At 37.3% G+C, this 21,692-nt stretch overlaps 1 protein-coding gene across 21 annotated transcripts in view; it reads left to right on the top strand.

The window, feature by feature from the left end:
• The window catches only part of NUMB (NUMB endocytic adaptor protein), a 175,358-nt gene that overhangs the window by 129,619 nt on the left and 24,047 nt on the right, over window positions 1-21,692 (top strand). For 18 of the 21 annotated variants that reach the window (XM_073895499.1, XM_073895495.1, XM_073895494.1 and 15 more), the window contains 2 exons: window positions 3,477-3,551; window positions 8,807-8,839. In XM_073895499.1, coding sequence (XP_073751600.1) covers window positions 3,477-3,551; window positions 8,807-8,839 — 108 coding nt within the window. The remainder of the gene's footprint in view (window positions 1-3,476; window positions 3,552-8,806; window positions 8,840-21,692) is intronic. The other 3 variants (XM_025869714.2, XM_025869716.2, XM_025869709.2) reach the window with 1 other exon arrangement.

Here is a 21,692-nt window from a genome sequence, read left to right as displayed (position 1 = left end):
GCAAGGGTTCCACACACCCCGCCCCCCCCCCGCTTAGCTACTGGAGCGACGTCCCTCCGCGGAGCCGACTTCTAAAAGTTCCGATTTTGTGTTCCGTGGCTCTATCACTTGCCAGAAGCGGCTGCCGGAGGCCCCCTCCCCCGCCGTCTATCCTCCCGAATATCGCCTCGGATTCACTTCTCCGCACGTCCAGTAAGTGGTCGCTTCTCTGTTCAGAGAGTTGTTGCTACTCTCCTCTTCTATCTCCTGTTGAGTTCGTAGGTGTTCAGAATGGTTTGATCCCCATTCAGCTGAATTCCTGAGACAGACGAAATCCAGGTCTACTCCTCCGCCATCTTGCTCCCAATGTAATTTTTAATAATATATACATGACATTTCAAGTCAGTGATTAAGGATAGAGTGAAAAAACCACAGACTAAAAGAACTTAACAGTATATATGACAAGGTGCTAAGAATGAGATGTCAGAATTTCTTAAAATGTCAGAACAGTAATGCAGGTCTTACTATTACCCACTGCTTTATTTTCCTTACTTATTGGACCAAGAAATTAAAAATATATTTTTGGTCTTTGAAAAAGGTCAAATATCAACAGAACATAAAGAAGTCCTTTTTAGAGCTTAATTCATCCAAAGAGGTATTTAAACATCCATTCATCATTATCTTCTAAGCTGAAAAATAGAGCTTTCCAGAATTTGAGTGTAATATACCTATCACTGTAGCATCTGACTGAATGATGAAAAGCAGCCTTCAGTGAAGGAGTACTCTATTATTTCTGAGTGTGAAATCAATCTGAAAATCTAGAACTAGTTGACAGAACTACCAAACGACATTTCTGATAGCCTTTAATTTTGAGTAAAAAAATTTTTTAGATCTACTTATTTATGAGAGAGAGAGAGAGAGAGAGAGTATGAGAGGGGGGAGGGTCAGAGGGAGAAGCAGACTCCCTGCTGAGCAGGGAGCCCAATGCAGGACTCATCCTGGGACTCCAGGGTCATGACCTGAGCCAAAGGCAGTCTCTTAACCAACTGAGCCACCCAGGCACCCAGAATTAAAATTTTTCTGGGACGCCTGGGTGACTCAGTCCTTAAGCATCTGCCTTGGCTCAGGCCATGATCCTGGGGTTCTGGGATCGAGCCCCGCATCAGGCTCCCCGCTACGCGGGAGGCCTGCTTCTCCCTCTTCTGCTCCCCCTGCTTGTGTTCCCTCTCTCGCTGTGTCTCTCTCTGTCAGATAAATAAATGAAATCTTAAATAAATAAATAAAATAAAAATTTTCTAATTTAATAGAAAAAAGATAAGCAAAGATGACTAATATGGAATCTGTGTTAAAGCTATCTTGTAGTGAGCCAGATAAAGGTACACTGGTGAAAATTTGCTGTCAGCATCCTTATTGATATAAACATTATTATTTTTCATGTAGTAGTTTAGAAATTCTCTAAAATTTTAGGTTCTTATGTATATTTCATATCTATAATGGAGTCAGTGATGTTGAGTTTGAGAAAACATTACTTTACCACTGTTTATCATCTGTAAAACCAAAAAATGTAACTAAATGTGGATCTAGATAGAAAGTGTAAAATTTGTAGACAGATTCATTATATATGAGAATCCAAAATAGAATATGTGAATATTTATCTTACTGGATTTCATAATATTCAGATGTGCCCTAAAGAGATTATATTCTTTCAACTTAGAACTATATATATAGTACATTATTTGATTCACTAAAAAGTGAGCATTCGTCCTGTTTATATAATAATCATTCGAAATTACAGCTGTTAAAATTCTTTAGACATTTTTGGTCTTAGTTTATGATCTTTATGATTGATGCCTCAAGTATTTTGTTACCTGAAGTTGAGTACTTTCCTAAATTGATTTAATTCATTGGTTTTATGCACTTACTCAGTATTGGAAAGATTTGAGTAAAAATGAAAAATTCCATGTAAGCATTATAAGAGTGTTCTGGGTCAAGCTGCTTGGGTTTGAGTGTTCACTAGCTGAATGACCTTGGACAAGTTACTTAAACTCCATGCCTGTGTTTCCCGGGGCTCTTGTTAGTCTACTGTACCATGAGTCCGCACCATTTCACCTCCATACAGGGCCAAGTGATGGGAGATATACAGAGAGGGGAAAGAAGCAGAAAGGGCCTTGGTCCCATCTTCCTGGAATCATGATTTCACTATACCGAGAGGAAAGTTCCCCTCTCTCAGACTCTTGCAGGTTTCCATTGCTACCACTAGCACAGGATATCTTGGGGAGCTGGGGTGTGAGAGGACAATGAAAAGAGATAAATAAAAGGAAGGGAGATTCCTATACTCTCTCTGAGGGTAAGGCGTTTCCTTATCTGATACTTGAGCCACAGCTAGAGTGCTTTTCCCAGAATTCTTTCTTTGCCACAGCACACACTTTTGGATTTCTGGCTAAGTTCAAGTTGGAAGTATCAAAAAGGGGAAAGGGGAAAATGGAGGAGGAGAGTGGGAGGTAAACTCCCTTCCAGTTCAGAAATACCTTGGATCCTAGTATTCTCAGACTCATCTTTTCTACTCTTTACAAAAGAGACTTGAAATAGGTGCTCCATGCGTTCTGTTCAGGTTTTATGGTTTCATTCAGTGGGCAGGACAGGAAAGAGTGGTCTACTCAATTGTATCCAGAACCAGACCATAAATTTCCTTTTTAAAAGAGAGCACTTTTGTAATATTTTCACCATCCCTTCTGCTTTATCTTACCCAAGACTATTCCCATACTAAAGTACAATTTGAATTGCATTACTACGTTGCAAAAAAATAAAATAAATTAAAGCTTTATTAACTCTCCATTGACTCCAGCATTCAAATTCCTCAGCTGTACATACCTCATATCTTAGCCAAACAGGAATACTTGGTGATATATAGTTATGCTATTCCATACCTATAACTTTTGTTAAATTCTCTCTACCTAGTTTCCCAACCTTTCAATTTTTGCCTCTTCAAATTCTACACATCTTTTAAAGCTTAAATGTATTGCCTTCTTAAAATTTGTTTTTTAGTTCTCTGCCCTGCTTTTGTGCTGCCGATAAAAGGAGTATGTGATTGATCTCTTCAGCCTTTGAATAACTGTTATTTTTATTTGTGCCTTTTTCAATATGTGTGTATACATATTTACATATGTATACATACAGTTTGTTTTAGGATTATTTTTGTGTTCAGAGATACAGTAACTGTGTCTAGCACAGGCTATTATGTTCAGATCCAATAAATTTAGGTAACATTTAGTGCCTACCATGTACTTTTTCACTTCTCTATAGCAATTCTTTGAGACATTTATTCTGACTCTTTCCTGTGAGGACACTGAGGATAAGTAAAGTAACATCTTAACTCTTATACAGTGGAAGTTTCTTGAGTGCAGAAATTTCAATATCCGGTTCTCTTCCAACTAATACCTACCATATAGTAGCTACTCAATAAGCATAGCAATAACCCTTTTTTCTTCTTTCTGCAGTACCTTGGCCATGTAGAAGTTGATGAGTCAAGAGGAATGCACATCTGTGAAGATGCTGTAAAAAGATTGAAAGCTGTATGTATTTAATAGTTGCCACTGTTGATCTGTATACTGAAATATTTTCTTAAGAGGTTTTGCTCAGTAAATTTTAGTGATTCACTATCCAGTAAGACCCGTGTTTCTCTTAAGGCAAAAGATGTGGGCTGTCTAATAAAGAACATCACGTGTTATCCACCCCAAGGTGTAAATTATAAAGACCAACTTTGTCAATTTAGGCCAGACATTATCCAAAAGGTACTTTTGATTCAGAACCCGTATGAAACAAGTGGTATGAAATCTTACAGGTGAATAATGTTCTAAAACCAAGAGAAAACTGTTACAATTAGTGTCTTAACCTAACTCTGATAACTGGGTTATAAATAACTGATGTTAAATTTACTATAAGAAACAGTAGAAGAGTTATCTGTGATGATGGCTAGTGAGGTTTACAGTCGGGAGAGGGTTTACCGTCTTGACTGCTACTCTCCAGTTTCCTTCTGTACGTCCCTCTAACATAAACAATGTATTTCCCCTGCTTTTTGCACAAACTTCAGCGTACTTGAAATGGAAAGTCCTTTTCCAGGATAAATAATGTTTTCTTTGCCTGTTTTACCATAGAATAAATCCCAGGCACATGCTTGTGTATTTAATAAAAGGAGAGAATGGATTCAGAGTTCATAAAGGTTCACATAAAAGTGTTAATATCATATTTTGGATAGGTTTAAAGAATGTCTCATAAACTCTGACAGTCGTCTTCACAACCTTCCTTCTCTCCAATGTGTGGCCTTTTCCCCCCTTTGCTATGAAAGCTTTAACCATTACTTCTGCATGTCCTTGCCCCAGAGAGCATTAAACACCTGTTTGCTTTGGGTTTGCTGGTATGGTAGGCTGCCACAAGTTTGGCTACTAATGAGTGCTTTTTTTTTTCCCCTCAATTTGCTTAATCAAAACTTTTCTGCTTCTTGGTACATTTTATATGATCTCTCATCTATAATCCCTCAATATAAAAGATATAAGATTAAAGAAGCAACCAGCTTAGAGAAGTGTATCACATTTTGGAGCAAATGTCTGTGAATCTGTTGTAGAAGGGAAAGGAGGAAAAGAAGAACTGATTATAGTATGCAAGGAACTAAAAAAATAAACCAATATGTAGAAACATGTACACATACATATACATACATTCATACCATTTACCTCAGATTTTGGTCATTTAAATTCTTAAATGATTGAAGCCCTTCCTATTCTAATCATCATTAATGTTAAAGGGACTTATTTTCATCTATTATGGTATGTGAAGCTATAATTTACAGACTTGTCATGTCTACCTGAATATATTCTCCAGTTAAATACAGCCTCAAGACAGTGTAATTTTCCAGAAACATAAATTCAATCTCTTCTTTAACAGAATAATTCTAAGCTCACTAGACGAATAAGTTTAGCTTAGAAAATTTTAAAAATAATACAGTGATTTGTCCTTCTAGTTATTAAAGAATATTTAAGCATCATAATACTAATGACTGAAAACAACAGGCAAATCAGTGAATAGACTAAATAGAACTGAAACAATAACTACAATAGTTATCAAAATCTTATAACTTATATAACTTACAGGTAGAAGGTCATTGTGGAATGAGCCTTTAGAAAGTCTTCAATTCAGAGTATGGCTTCATGTTCACTCTCTAAATAAGGGAAAGCTAGGGATGGTTTTAACTTGCACAGTAGATATTAAGAAATGGTTTTTAGTTGTTTAATGAGCAGTGAGTCCTCTTAACTAGTTTTTTTAGCCTACCTTTAATTAGAAGCATCTCTTCATTATATAGATAGTATAAATTCATTGTGTAAAATACAAATGAATAAAAACAGTACATAAATTTTTTTGTAATCACAGAGATAGCCACTATTCACCATTTAGTTTTAAAACTTAATTTTTTTAGGGGCACCTGGCAGGCTCAGTCGGAAATGCATGTGACTCTTGATCTTGGGGTCATGAGTTCAAGCCCCATGTTGGGTGTAGAAAACTTAGTAAATAAATAAACTTAAAAAAATAATTTTTTTAATTGAGTGAATTTTTTTACCTTTTTATTTTTTTAACCATGAAGATTATAAACTTACAAACATGATTATTTGCGGTATAAGACTGTTTAGATAATAAAATTTAATAAGTTTTATTTTCACCATAAATAGAGACCAAATTGCCATTTAAAAAATTATGCCTATGCCTGGAACAGTGTCTGGCACATAGTAGCCACTCAAAAATTATTTCCAGAATATACAGAAAACAGTTCAGTCCTCGATATGGTCAGATCAAATCTCATAACAATTATCATAACCATATGTTACATTTAATGTTTTAAAGTTTATGAAACTTTTTGTATATCTCTAAATGATCCTTATTTCCCTACGGTCATTTATGACTAATATGAAGTTTTATGTATGTTGATTGCTTTTCTGGACATACTTTTGAACTTTGAACTTTGAGGGGAATTGACTACTTCTGAACTTTTCATTCAAGAAGTTCTTTACAATTTTTCAGACTAATGCTATCCAAGAGACTTGGCAAATGTTGTGTATAATTTCACATAGGCAAACATGTATTTAAAAAGCAGGATTGAATTTTGGGGTAACGGGTCAGTTTCCTGTTTATTGTACTCAATGAAACTTCCTCCTATAAATACTCTTTCTAATGCTATACTGAGAAGTTTGCAGAAAGTTGGAAATCTTCAGGATGTTGTTCTTCTCAGACCATATTAGTCCACAAATATTTGAGATTTTTGTTTTCTTTTCATATTTTTACTATGCAGAAATTTCTGGTTGCCTCCCCCCCTTACCAAACAAACATTCACCTAACAAACATTTATTATCTGCTGTACCAGATGCTTATATTTTGCCAAAAGCTATGTCTCCTTCCTTAGAGTTTCAAATAAATGGAAGCAAATGTAGAAGTGTACAAGGTTACAGATTAAAGAAGAAATAACGTGTTTTTGGAACTTAGTTGGAATGCCAGAGTTTTAAAATTTAAAGAATTATATAGCTCAGATATACAAGTTAAGTAGCAAAACAAACATCTTAAACCTATCACTTGAATGATGTTTGAACTAAAAATGTGACATTCTGGAGCTTTTTAAATTTGTGAATAATTGAAGAAGACAGATAATTTGCAAGTATAGTTCTTACTTATCCTCGAAGTAGTCCCCTACAATTTAGGATCACTTTAACTTCAACTAGAAGTTACTGGATAATTAATGAAAAGATATCATAACTAAACAAGATCACCTTTTTTTAAAATTAAATTTTAAACCTGATTCTCAGAGCATAAATATGTTTAAATTCTTTTTACTTTGTATGATAAAGTTAGTTACAGCTATTTTCAACTCATTTACTTTGTGACATAAGTGCACAAATTAGCCATGTTGGGACTTAGATCATATAGGATAAATGACAGAAACAACTATTGCCCATTTTCAGTGCCTTTATTGACATAGTTGCAGGGTGAGTAGTAATGTCATTTATCGGTCTGTTTTGTAAAAAGTGTTTTGGGCCTTTGGTTATCTTGCTTGACACTGGTCCAAGATGTTCTTCCTTTTAAAAGGTCTTCTCTTCCCATTGTCTCTAAATGTCTCTCCCTCTCTGTCTTGGTTTTAGACTAGTTTCATTATACTGACAGTTTCTAATATGTTGGTTTTTTATTCACTATTTGATATATTTGCTTTAATATATGTTCTTGTTTTAGCAGGTAAAAGAATCATAACTTGTTTTTTTTAAAGCACTAATATTCTCTAATAACTATCTTTTAATGCATTTTGCATGTCAACTTTTTTCATTAACAACTGAGGTCTTTTGTGAAAAGAGGGCAAACTACATGTTTAACAAGAGCTTTTCTGGGAGCTGAACTAAATATTAACAGATCTCTTTCCTCACCTCCCTGTCCCTCAAGAATGGTGAATCTTTTAACTTTGGCTGCATCTTTAAAAGCTGATGGTCACTCACAGTCTAACAAAACTAGGGTCACCAAACTTGGCAGTAGAAATAAACTTAGTCTTATTGCAGTAACTACCCCAATTTATTGTTTTTCTAGCTTAAGTTCAAAACATTTTTTGGAAATATTTGATGCTGTTTGTGATTTTCAAAACTTAGAAAACAAACTCTTCAGTGTTTGAGAGTAGTGAATGAGTTTATAAATTGAAAGAGTAAAATTTCAGTACAGTTGTCTTGTCTTTTTCTAGACATTTATCCAACACTAAAAACTGATTATAAAAACTTAAATAGTTCAACCAAAGTTAGGAAATGTAAAGTTAAGATACCTTGGGTTAGAACCCATATACTTTGCATAAGTTCTTCTGATCTTAAATGGTGGCCAGCTTTCAAAGTTTCTACATGCTTAAAAATTGGTGCTGGAACCATAGATAGCTGTCTCTCTTATCTACATAGTCTCAGAGTTGTATACTTACAACTGTCAATGCAAGTTTCTTTATTCTAAAACTAGCATTTTAAAAGAAAACAAAACCCTATTTTTAAAATTTCATTTGTGGCTCACAGATGTTTGGTTCTCAGAATATTTTTGTCATCTGAAGTGAAAGCATTAGCTTTGTGTTCTTTAAAGACAATTTATTCTCTGTTTGGAATAGAACATCATATCTATTATTTCCCCATGATTGTTGTGGAATTGATCAGTCCACACATGGATATACTTACAAATTGATCCCAATGGATGAGTAAGGATTCTCTAAGTGACATCTTGAACTTAGTAAGAAAAAGTCTGACAAAGATTCTTGCTGCACACTCTTAATTTTATGTGTTGTATTTTTTATGTGGTTATTCAAATGTGGACTGTTTTTTTTTTAATTGATGATTTCCATATAGTAGACCACTGATTTTTAAATTGAAAAATGTGTATGGAAGTTGAAAAATGTATTTACTACACACTATTAGGAAATTTAAAATAGAAATCTCACCAAACCAGTAAATCTGAATCTTTGCTGCCAAATTTGGATAATCTCTGTTTCAAAAGTAAATAGAGAATACTACACTAACTAGTTGTTCTGCATGGGTACAGATTCTGATTTCTTCTCTTTCCATGGATTCTTAGGCCATACAGTATGTTTTCCTGCATTTTCATGCACCCTTCCTTTTTCCCTGTCACTCCTGGTATGGATAACTCTTTAAAACTCTCACTCCCTCTCCCTCTCCTACTTTGCCCTTTACCCAACTTCTGTATGTGCTTATTGGTGTGAAACCCTGGGACATTTAGCCCATACAATAATAGCGCTCGACTTGTCCCCCTGTTCCTCCAGGAAAGGAAGTTCTTCAAAGGCTTCTTTGGAAAAGTAAGTTTGATGCCACGTTCGTGCTTGCTTTATAAGGAGTTACACCCCTAGTATAGCACTGACATTCATTTTTTTATAATATAGGAATTGATTTAACTATATGTGGAAATTAATAAATTGGAAAGTTGCTATCTATGATATTAACTGTGTGTCTGTTGATACTAAAATCCAATAAAGAAAGCAAATAGGTTGAAAAAGTATTTCCTCAAGGCTAGATGTTAAAATAAATTTAATTTGATCTTGCAGAGCTGTTCATAATAGCGTATTAGCTGGATTTTTAACAAGTGGGTTCTACTTAGTGTTCAATATTGACAGAGAAATGGGAAGAAATATTGAGTTCAAATGGAAATTGAATGTACCCCAAATTTTACTTTCAATGCAAATGCTTTTTTTCCATCTAAATTAAATTACAGGTGAAGTGAGTGAAAGTACATAAACTTATCTTTGGGGATTCTGTCATGTTTAGCCTGGGCTGCTAATCTAAGAAAAACTATCTTAATTAGTAGTCTGCCAAATAATCTGTCATTGTGTGGGATGTTCCTTCTGTGTACATGCTTTTCAAGTAATGATTATTTAATGTTCTGACTTCCTTAGAATTAAGAATATACATACAGGGGCGGCCTGGGTGGCTCGGTTAAGTGGCTGCCTTCGGCTCAGGTCATGATCCCGGGGTCCTGGGATGGAGCCCCGCGTCGGGTTCCCTGCTCAGCAGAGAGCCTTCGTCTCCCTCTCCCTCTGCCTGCCTCTCTTGACTACTTGTGCTCTCTCTCTCTCTCTGTCAAATAAATAAAATCTTTAAAAAAAAAAAAAAAGAATATATATACAAATATGGGGTGCCTGGGTGGCTCAGTCATTAGGCATCTGCCTTTGGCTCAGGTCATGATCCCAGGGTCCTGGGATCAAGCCCCGCATCGGGCTCCCTGCTCAGCCACGAGCCTGCTTCTCCCTCTCCTGCTCCCCCTGCTTGTGTTCTCTCTCTAGCTGTCTCTCTCTGTGTCAAATAAATAAATAAAAAATCTTAAAATATATACACACACACACACACACACACACACAAATAGGTAAATACGTTTCTAACATTTTTGTGTCAGAATTTATCATTGTTTAGTTTTAAGTAAGTGCTAGAAAATAATTCAGACTGAAACAGTATAAGAAAACACTACTGTCATTGGATATGAATTACTAAGTGTTAATGTGAATATAAAAATCCCATCAGTTGTTTTTTTACTGGGTGTTTTTGTTACTTTGGAAATTTGTTTTAAAGAACAAATATTTCCATTTTATTCTCAAGTAAATATTTTAGTTGTGGCTGGTTTTTACATGTTCATGTAGGTCACCTTTATATATAAATTTGTGTATAAACAAATTTGAAGAGACTTTAGATTGAATGGCTTGATTCAGTTACTGCTGTCAATCTAAAATAGAAAGTCAAATAATTTACCCACACATTGCAATAAAATTTTTTAGTAGACATTTTGAGTTTGAGTTAAATTAACAGGTCCACATCTAGAAAGAAAGAATTAATCCTATAGACATTTGCATCATTATAGTTAACCCTGAACAATGCCTGGGGTCAGGGCCTCCAACCCTGCCTGCAGTCAAAAATTCCTGTATGATTTTTGACTCCCCAGGAACTTAACTATAATAGCCTACTGTTTCTTACCAATAACATAAACAGTCAATCAACACATATTTTATATATGTATTACATACTGTATTCTTATGATGAAGTAAGCAAGAGAAAGGAAAATGTTATTAAGAAAATCTTAAGAAGGGCGCATGGGTGGTTCCGTTGGTTAGGCGACTGCCTTCAGCTCAGGTCATGATCCCGGAGTCCTGGGATTGAGTCCCACATCAGGCTCCCGGCTCAGCAAGGAGCCTGCTTCTCCCTCTGACCCTTTCCCCTCTCCTGCTGTTTCTCTCTCGCTCTCTAATAAATAAATAAATAAAATTTAAAATAGAAAATCTTAAGAAAAAAATACATTTACAGTATTGTCCTATATAAAAAAATTGCATAGATTTGCACAGTTCAGTCGTGTTTAAGGGTCAACTATATAAATATGCGTTATAATGCATGTTAAGGAAGTTTTTTTGTAGATATTTAATCTTTTCCAAATAGAATTTCTCAAAGCAATTTCACATCACCATAATTACTATACAATTTAAACTAGATTCCAAGTGATTGGTTTTTAATATGTCTACTTAGTAAAACAACCTTGTGTAGACCTTGTATAGAAGGCTAGATTATAGGGGCGCCTGGGTGGCTCAGTCATTAAACGTCTGCCTTCGACTCAGATCCTGATCCCAGGGTCCTGGGATTGAGCCCTGCATCGGGCTCCCTGCTCTGCGGGAAGCCTGCTTCTCCCTCTCTCACTTGCCCTGCTTGTGTTCCTTCTCTTGCTGTCTCTCTCTCTCAAATAAATAAAATCTTAAAAAAAGAAGGCTAGATTATAGCAGATATTTATTTGATTTATTGAAAAAACATACCAAAAGAAGACTTACTAAAAAGTTAATAACATGGTATTAGGGAACAAAGGTAGCTCTCACTTTGAAATCAATCCCAAAGTGGCAATATTCATTGCTATACAGAATGGGGTCACGGTGCACCTACATTGTAGCTGAACTGGGTCACACTGTGCTTCTTAGCTGTTTCACTGCATTTTGCAACATGATAAATTTATGTGGTATGAGAAAGAAAATAAGGAATCATTTCACTTAATCCTTAAAATAACACTGAAATTATTATTCTCCCTGTTTTACAATGAGGAAACTAAAGTTTACAGAAGCAACCTGCCCAAATTCACAGATATAATAAGTGGTAGAAGCTAAAATTTGGACCCAGATAATTGGACTTCAGAGCTCACATTCTTGATCACTGTGCTATACAATTACTCTGTTCTCATATTAGTTACAACCATAGTTTAAAAGATTTAGCCTTGGGATGCCTGGCTGGTTCCGTCAGTGGAGTATATGGCTCTTGATCTTGGGTTATGGGTTCGAGCCCCACACTGGGTATATAGATTACTTAAAAATAAAATATTTAAAAAAATAAAAGATTTAGGGCGCCTGGGTGGCTCTGTTGGTTAAGCGACTGCCTTCGGCTCAGGTCATGATCCTGGAGTCCCTGGATCGAGTCCCGCATCGGGCTCCCTGCTCAGTAGGGCGTCTGCTTCTCCCTCTGACCCTCCCCCCTCTCATGTGCTCTCTCTCTCATTCTCTCTCTCAAATAAATAAATCTTTTAAAAAAATAACTATTTAAAAAAATAAAAGATTTAACCTTAAAAGATGCTAATAAATAACTTCCTATAAACTCATTTCACTTTCTTTGTTCTTTGAAGGTAGTAATTTAACTTTGGATTTTACCTCTAGTCAACTTGCTTTTTTATTAAAGGCTTTTAAAGAGTCTTTTTCAGTGGTTCAAACTAACATTTTATTAATTTGGAGATATTTAAATCATGCTACTAACATTTTATTAATTTGGAGATATTTAAATCTCACAGGATTTCCTTAAAAGATGCTAAGCAGATGAGCACTGGGTGTCGTATGGAAGTATTGAATCACTAGATTGTAGACCTGAAACTAATGTTATACTGTATGTTAACTAACTGGAATTTAAATAAAAACTTTTAAAAAGGCGGGGTGGGGGGATGGGGCGTCTGGGTGGCTTAGTCAGTTAAGCATCTGCCTTCGGCTCAGGTCATGATCCTGGGGTCTTGGGATCGAGCCCCGTGTCGGGCTCCCTGCTCAGCAGGGAGACTCCTTCTCCCTCTTCCTCTGCCTGCAGCTCCCCCTGCTTGTGTGCACTCTCTCTCTCTCTGTCAAATAAATAAATAAAATCTTTAAAAAAAACCAAACTTTTAAAAAAGAGAAAAAATGCTAAACAATCTCATTATAGCATCTATAAACAAATGTGACTGTCGGAATTCTTTTCTTTTGTTATTGAGGGGAGAATTCTTTTTATGGCAGGGCGATTTTATTCTAACATACAATTTTTTAAATTATAGTAAGTCATTTAAAGAATTTGGAAAACCAACAGGGAAAAAAGCATTAACCATAATCTTACCAGAAATGTGCTTTTAAATGAAAAACTTATTTCTTTGAAAAACTTTTTAAAATGGAGCATTTTAAATCTTTCAAGTTGCCATCATTCAGCTCACTTCCACACTAAGCTACAAGAAATAGGCTGGTAAAAGACACTGGGTTTGTCAAGTTTGCCAGGCCAGTTGTGGTTTAATGAAAGCTGAAAATGAAGAATCTCATAGAACAGTATATGATAGGGAGTTTGTTTATTTTTTTAATTAAAGTATAGTTGACATGGATTAGTTCCAGGTGTACAAGATAGTGATTTTATAATTAATTACATTATGAGACAGTCATTATGATAAGTGTACTTACCATCTGTAACCATACAAAGTTACTACAATATTATTAACTATTGATAGGGAGTTTTTAATCCAGTACAGTTTCTCATAAATTTTGAGAATTTCTTAGCCTTCACGTCATGTTTGGTTTAATGGTCCAAGATAAAGAGGACAACAGTTATCAAGAGGTGTTTCTGTTAAACATATATGCATAAAAGTAGGTAGATGGAAGGATTATTAGCCCTGAATCATGGCCAGGAGGACTGCTTCCTCATTTTCCTAAGTTGTTTCCTGACCCTGACCAACGGTCACTTCTCTATTCCTGTGTCACCAGTTAATGGGAGGAGTGCCTCCACAAGCATTCACAGTAGGGAACAGATAAACCTGAGTCTGTTACAGAACTGTATTATTTAGCCCATTGTAAGCTTACACACATCTTAAAACAGGAAAAAAAACAACAACCCTGAAAACCTGAAATAACTTTTTCCAAACTAACTGCATTAAATTGCTCACTGTTGTTAGGAGAGCCAAGAATGTGCTCAGCCTTTAGGAAGTATTGTATTCAGGTTCATTAATGTATTTGGCCATACCAAGCAAATACTTGATTAACCAAGTAATTACAAAGCACTTAACACTTGAAAAAGATTTTATAATTTTAATATATTTGAGGAGCTCCATGAGGTAAGTAATCTATATTTACATTTTATGAGGAACTGACTGAATACAGAGATATGAAATGTTCTTAGGATACCCTATTATGGCTCTTTTTAAAGCCCTCATATTGGAAAAAATTCAGTTCAGTCTACCTCCTGTTAGTCTTTCTCCTGAGTTTCCTTTACTGCTCACACAAAGCACTTCATTTCTGGTCTCCAGATGTGTAGAGATTTTTTTCCCTACACCAAGCAGTTTTTTGCGACATCAGCTAGTTATCCACAGTTTAACTCAGTTCTGACGCTGTCTGCCTGAAGATAGTGTCTGATCCCACCACGGGTTAAGGGTTCAGTCCCGTAAGACTGCTCCCACCCTACTTTAGGTGCCAGTCATAAGTAATAGGTCTCCAGGTTACCTACAACTTCTGTCCAGTTTGGCTACAAATTGGAGGCTCCCACAACCTCCTCTTCAGGTTTAATTTGCTAGCAGCTCACAGAACTTAGGGAAATACTTATGTTTACTAGTTTATTTAAAATATGTGATAACAGGGGCACCTGGGTGGGTCAGTGGTTAAGCGTCTGCCTTGGACTCAGGTCCTGATCCCAGGGTCCTGGGATGGAGCCCCGAATCGGGCTCCCTGCTTCGCGGGAAGCCTGCTTCTCCCTCTCCCACTCCCCCTGCATGTGTCTCCTCTCTCGCTGTGTCTCTCTCTGTCAAATAAATAAATAAAATCTTTAAAAAAAATTTCTAAAAAAAAAAATGTGATAACAGAAACAGAAGAACACAAGAGCTACATAGGGTGAGGTCTGAGGATTCCAAGCACAGGAGCCTCTGTCTCTGTTGAGAGGGAGTGTGACACTCTCCTGGTATGATGTGTTTGCCAACCTGGAAGCTCTCTGAACCTTGTACTATTGGGGTTTATGGAGGCTTCCTCACATAGGCATGGCAAATTATTAATTCCATTTCTAGCTCCTCTCCTTCTCTGGAGGAAGGAGTATGAGGTAGTGCTAAAAATTCCAAGCTTCTAATCATGGCTTATTCTTTTTGATGACCAGCCCTTATCTAGGAGCCTACCCAGAGTTGTCTCATCCAACAAAAGATGCTCCTAGTGCTCTTATCACTTAGGAATTTACAAGGGTTTTAGGAGCTCTGTGTCAGGGATGGAGTCAAATATTAGAACAAGGGACGCTCACAGTGCTCTTATCACTTGGGAAATTAGGAAATTATAAGGTTTTCAGAAGCTCTGTGCCCAGAACCAGGGGCAGAGACCAATATATATTTTCCATTATCTCACAGCTATTTGCTTATATTTACACAGAGCTTTATTGATATGCTTTGACCTACTTTCTAATCTGCTACTCACAACCACTCATGAATTAAACAGGATAGTTCATGAAACTACATTTTACAAATGAATAAACAAGCTCAAAGAGGTTACCCAGTTAGTAGTAAAGGGCAGTGCCTACCCTGAAACCAAGGTTTTCTGAAAGTTGGTACAGTTTTTCACCTACTCCATATTGATGTTGTCTTATTCAGAAGTACACCAGGGTGCCTGGGTGGCTCAGTCGTTAAGCGTCTGCCTTCGGCTCAGGTCATGATCCCAGGGTCCTGGGATTGAGTCCCACATCGGGCTCCCCGCTCTGCGGGAAGCCTGCTTCTCCCTCTCCCACTCCCCCTGCTTGTGTTCCTGCTCTCGCTATCTCGCTCTGTCAAATAAATAAAATCTTAAAAAAAAAAAAAAGTACACCAGATAGCTCAAGGGCCTGAATGCTTCCCACAAACATGCTTTGTATGCCCTGAGCAGTTTATAAATTTGAATTGGTTACCAAAATTTCAAACACTGAAAGTTTTCACATAAAAAGAATATCTATCTTAAGAATTAGAAGATCTGGCAAAATGGAATGCTTTCTATGTGGCAACAGTGGCTTGAGCTGAGGAGCCACTGTACCCTTTGGTTGCCTATTTGCCACAACAGCAACAGCAACTCCCTATTATCCTTAACACTCAGCCTGTTTCACTCATTTTGTTACCTGCTCTTAATCCTTTAGGCATTTGAGTTTGTGAATTCTTCCCTGAACTATTATGTCACTTTGAATTGGGGAAGGGGGCACTTTCTATAAAAATCACCAAAAATACTTTTATCTGTTCTAGCAGATCCCATTAATGTACTGCCAAATATATTTTTCTCATGTTCTTACACTTTTTCAATGGTTAAATGGCATAATTAGAAATGGTTATGTTTTAGAGAATGCATGGTTGAAAAGTAATATGTGGATATATTGTTTTTACCTAATTCTAAAGAGTAAACATTGGTATTTATGACTACTCTTAAGTATGTGTACTCACATCTACATTCTATTTTAGATTTCCCAGATTTTTTTCTCTATAAAAAATCATAATTAGTGCTTACCTTCATTCTGGATCCTTTTCTTTAAAGTGAGGGAATAGGGCACCGGGGTGGCTCAGTAGGTTAAGCACCCAACTCTTGATCTCAGCTCAGGTCTTGATCTCAGAGTCATGAGATTGAGCCCCAAGTCAGGCTCCACGCTCAGCACAGAGTCTGCTTGAGATTCTCTTTCTCTCTCCCTCTGTCCCTCCCACTCATATGCTCTCTCGCTCACTCTCTCAAATCTTAAAAAAACAAACAGCCAAACAAAAAACCCACAGTGTTATCAAGTTCAAGTCACAGTGTCTAAAACATACTAGGGATAGTGCTGGGCTATCCAAATATAAAGAGGAGCAAGACAATCTTCATTTTTTTAAACTCATTTGCTCTCTCATTTTTAGATAACTATTTGACACCTCCTCCTTTTTCCTTAAGCCTCCTGAATTTCTTACTCTGTTCTTTCGGCTGATGACCTTGCTTCCTACTTCACTGAAAAAATAGAATCAATCAGAAGAAAACTCTTGCATGTGCCGCCACCACATCTACTTATCTGCCAACATCCATGCCCATCCTATATGCTCTGTTTTCCCTCCTATGCAAGGGATGAACTGTCTGTGCTCCCAGCTGAGGCCAACTCCTCCACTAGATTCTTCTTATTCCAGCTCTTTCTTACTCCAGCAATGCTCCCCACACAGCTGTCCATTTCGGCTTTTCTTTCTATAGTGGATCAAAACAAATCCTCTTAAAAAAAAAGTTTCTTCTTGGTGCCTTTAGTTTCTGCTCTCCCTTCCTCTGTTAAACATATTTAATCAGGCTTTTACCCTCACCACTCCACCAAAGCTGTTCTTATTTTCTATGTCATTATTCCAAGGATCCTACTGACCTATTAGCAGATTTGTCATAGTCCATTCCTCTCCTGCTATGAAACGCTGTTCATTTGGAGTTAGGGATCTTGTTTTTGGTTTTCCCTCGTATTGCTGCCTACTTCCCAGTCTGTGGACTCTTCTCTACCTACACCTCTCCCTTGATGATCTCATTCAGTGTCATGGATTTAAATACCATCTCTATGCTGATGACTGAAACTTCTCTCTTCAGACATCTTCCCTGAACGGCATAGTGGTATTTCCATCATAGAAGCAGTATAGCATAGGGGTTAAGGGCATAGACTCCAGGGAGTCAGGTGCTTGCATTTAATCTTGGCTCAGCCACCTACTAGCTTTGTGACCTTGAGAAAGGTTCTTAACTATTCCGTACCTCAGTTTCCCCAATTATAAAAAAAGGATAATACTAATACCAACATGTGATTGTTGTGAAGATTAAATAAGTAAATATAAGCAAAGTGTACAAAACAGCCTGCCATAGTAGATGAGTGTTAGGTATTGTTATTATCATCATTAAACACTTTACACCAGGCAACTCACACTCACATGTCACAATCTGCCCTAATCTGTCCCTCCCAAACTGCTGTCCCCTAATCCTCCGCATCTCAGTATAGAGCAACTCTGTACCTGTGCTCCAGCCAGAAATCCTGGATCTGATTTTGACCCCTCTCTCTCTGTTCTATCCATATCCCATCAGCAGTTCCTGTCTCGCTGCCACCACACTACTGCCCCGGTTCAAGCCAGTTCTCCTCTCATCTAAGTCATTGCAATAGTGTTCTACTTCCCCTGCTTTCATTGTCATCCCCCTACCAGCTGTTCTCCAGACATCAGCCTGAGTGATCTTTTTAAGACAGAGGGCTGATTCTGTTGCTCCACTGCCCCAGATCCTCCAGTAGCTTCCTACCCTACTTGAATAAAAGCCAAAGTCTTTTGGGTCTTATAGGCCATTGTACATGAATTCCCCCCCTACCTTTTCCTGTCTTCTCCTACTCTCACTCCCTCAGTTCCAGCCACACTAGCCTCCTTGCTATTCCTTGAGCACACCAGGTATGCTTCTGCCCTTTGCACTTGCTATAACCGTTAGTCTGGAACACACATCATCCAGATACATGCGTGGCTCACTTCTTCATCTCTTTCTGTTCTTGGTTCAAAAGACCCATTCTTAGGCATTCACTGAGAACACTTTTAAATTCCAAATATCACCTTCCTCCATATACACACACTCAGTATTCCTCTTGTTTTATTTTTCTCTGATAGGCCTTATCACCGTTTGTCATACCATACAGTTTACCTGCTTGTTCATCTCTTCTTTACTGAAACATAAGCTCTCTTAAGACTGAAATCTTCACCTGTTTTCACTGAAATCTTCACCTGTTTTCAATCTTCAATGCCTAAAATAGCATGTGTTCCATAGTAGCTGTTCCAAAATATTTGAGTTAGTGAATGAATAAATGAATGAATGACAAATGCACTGCTTTCAAGTTCACCCTGTAGTGGGAGGAACCAGAGGGTAAAGAAATGCTTACCAAATCATGTGACAAGAACAGGTATTACTGGAGCAGAAAGGAAGAATGAATGTGAGAGATTATGATGAAGGCTTCTAGGAGGAGGTGACACCTAAGGCTGAGACACAAAGCAATGACTTCTAGTTAAACTAAACTAGAGGACAAATGCATTTCAGGCAGAAGGAACAGCATTCACAGGACCACTGGGATGAGAGAGAAACATGCTCCTGTTCATCCATTCATTCAAACTAGGGATATACAGAAAGAACCAAGATACGACCCAAGCTTTGGGTATGACTGACCAAGAGGATTGGGGAACTGTTCATTGTGAGGAGGGGTATGATGAATTTGGTTTTGGACAGGTTGAATTTAAGAAGCCTGTGGAATTTTCACATCTGCTATTATATATATTTGAAATATGAACTTAATATTAGAATAACCCTTAGGTTCCCCTCTCACCTCAATTAAAAGTGATGTGGCAAACTGGAAGAACTTAATTGCCTCTAGAAATCTTTCCTTTGCTGTTTGCTTCATCTTTTATGCTGTTTGCTACCATCCTTATTTTTTCCTGAAAGCCTTTCAAGTCTCCTCTTAACTTACAGTGCAGGAAATACAGTGTATCTTTGTGTCCCGGATTAAAGGGTTACTGTAGTGTTAGTGAAGCAGCCATTAGAGATAATGCCAGTCTTAAATACTGGTGAAAATTGTGTTTCTTTCCCTTTGCTGCTTTGTTCGTTAGGGGGTATTCACTGTATTTAAGAATTATAAAATAAATTTGTTCCTTACACGATTCTGTTCAGAAATTCAGATATCAAGTTATAGACTTTAAGGTCCTTCTCAGATTAAAAAAAAAGCAGCCAATTTTTCTGGGAAAGAAAAGAAGTTTCTTGTTCACTTATTACAAGGCACACCATCTCATGTTGCCTGTTAGTGTGTCATTATCTCTGTACTCTGTAATGACTGGTTATCTCTGTGTGTAGGTATGACAAAGACTGACCAGTGATTCTTTACACATTGGCTACACTTGAAGATCATTTTGGTTTGTAGAGAAAGAACTTTTCACAATAGAATGGCAAATCACTGTTGCTCAGAAAGAGTAACTTGCTCTGCCTCTCCTGCCCAAATTGGTCTGCTTGCTGCAGTTGCTTCTTAACATTTCATAGTTGTGCCATGTTATGCTTCCCATGTGTCTTTATAGCATTTCTTGCTTAGGCTTAAACATTAGAACAGCTGCTTAACCTTTTTGCTCTTATCTATCCTATGCCCAGCAGAATTATCTTGCCCCCAAATATCACTTCTATTTATGTTGATTAATCGCATATTCTTATCTCATTGGTGATCTTAGGACTCATAGAACTTTGGAGTTGGACAGCACTGAGGTCTGAGTTGCAGTTTATTTTTTTTAATTTATTTTTAGAGAGAGGGGAGGAGGAGGGGCAGAGGGAGAGAGAGTATCTTAAGCAGGCTCCAGGCCCAGCACAGAGCCTGAGGCAGGGCTTGATCTCACAACCCTGAGATCATGACCTGAGCTGAAATCAAGAGTCGGACACGCAAGTGACTGAGCCACCCAGGCGCCCCCTGAGTTGCAGTTTAAAACGTTAGATAGAAATCTTAAAAAAAAAAAGGGGGGGGGCGCCTGGGTGGCTCAGTCGTTAAGTGTCTGCCTTCAGCTCAGGTCATGATCCCAGGGTCTTGGGATTGAGCGCCACATTGGGCTCTCTGCTCAGTGGGAAGCCTGCTTCTCCCTCTCCCACTCCCCCTGCTGTGTTCCCTCTCTCTCTGTGTCTCTCTCTGTCAAATAAATAAATAAATTCTTAAAAAAAAAAAAAAAGCACACACATTAGATAGCATATAAGCACATTTGTTTAAAAAAGGAGGAGGAGAGGGGCGCCTGGGTGGCTCAGTCGTTAAGTGTCTGCCTTCGGCTCAGGTCATGATCCCAGAGTCCTGGGATCGAGCCCCGCATCGGGCTCCCTGCTCGGCAGGAAGCCCGCTTCTCCTTCTCCCATTCCCCCTGCTTGTGTCCCCCCTCTCACTGTGTCTCTCTCTGTCAAATAAATAAATAAAAAATCTTAAAAAAAGAGGAAGGAGGGAGGGAAGGAAGAAAAGAATAATTCAAGGACATAATTTCAAAAGGGTCTGTTATTTCAATGTAATGAATTGTCTTTCCAAAAAGATTTAATTAATGATCACTTTCCAGGATTATGAAGATTTACATCCAAGGTTGGCAAACTATGGCCCACTGTTTTTGTAAATAAACCTTTATTGGAACAAAGCTATGTCCATGTGTTTATATATTGTCTGTGTCTCCTTTTTGTGCTACAATGGCAGAGTTGAGTAGTTATAACATAGACTCTATAACCTGCAAAGCTTTAAATATTTGACATCTGGTCCCTCATAGAAAAAAATTTGCCAATTTCTGATTTAAACAGTTTAAAACCTTATTTCTCCAACTGGAAATCTGAAGTACTTACCTAGATAATACCCATATGTAAAATGAAAGAACAACTGTTAAGGATCTGCCTACCAAGAATATCACTAACATGTGATCATCATCCTTTTCCTTTTTTTAAGTGGGATCTACTTTAAAAAAACAAACTCTGGGGATAAGTAGGTAGATGGCAGTTCTTTATTGTTATTGATTATTTCAATTGCCTTTTATTGTGAGTACCTTTTATACTTAGGGGAAAGTGATCTTTCAGTGTACTGAGCTAAAGTTACTATTTCTGTGTCATTTTTGCAACCATTTTGTGTTTCTTCACTGGTGTTTTCATTTGAAGATTACCTGTGCATTTCTCTTGCAGTGCAAGTTTCCTAATTCAGCAAACAGTAATAGATCCACTACCTTCTATCATTTACTCCAATATCAGAGCCTGCTTTCTGTATTGGTTTATGTCTGCCCATAATAAAAGGTGTTTATGGCAGATGTTAATTTTAAAATCCTAAGTTGGATATATAGAGAGTCGAGTGGTTACTAGCTTAGTTATACTTGACATTTGTCATCTTTCATAGGTTAACCTGATCCTTTTCAGATTTTACCAGTTTAAATTCGAAGTTACTGAAGTTCTG

The sequence above is a fragment of the Callorhinus ursinus genome, unplaced genomic scaffold (assembly GCF_003265705.2).
Source record: "Callorhinus ursinus isolate GAN/ISIS: 27379988/994484 unplaced genomic scaffold, GSC_fseal_2.0 scaffold8, whole genome shotgun sequence".
Classification (NCBI taxonomy): domain Eukaryota; kingdom Metazoa; phylum Chordata; class Mammalia; order Carnivora; family Otariidae; genus Callorhinus; species Callorhinus ursinus.
The sequence above is the reverse complement of the archived record's forward strand: the minus strand, read 5'-3'. Positions and strand labels throughout refer to the sequence as shown.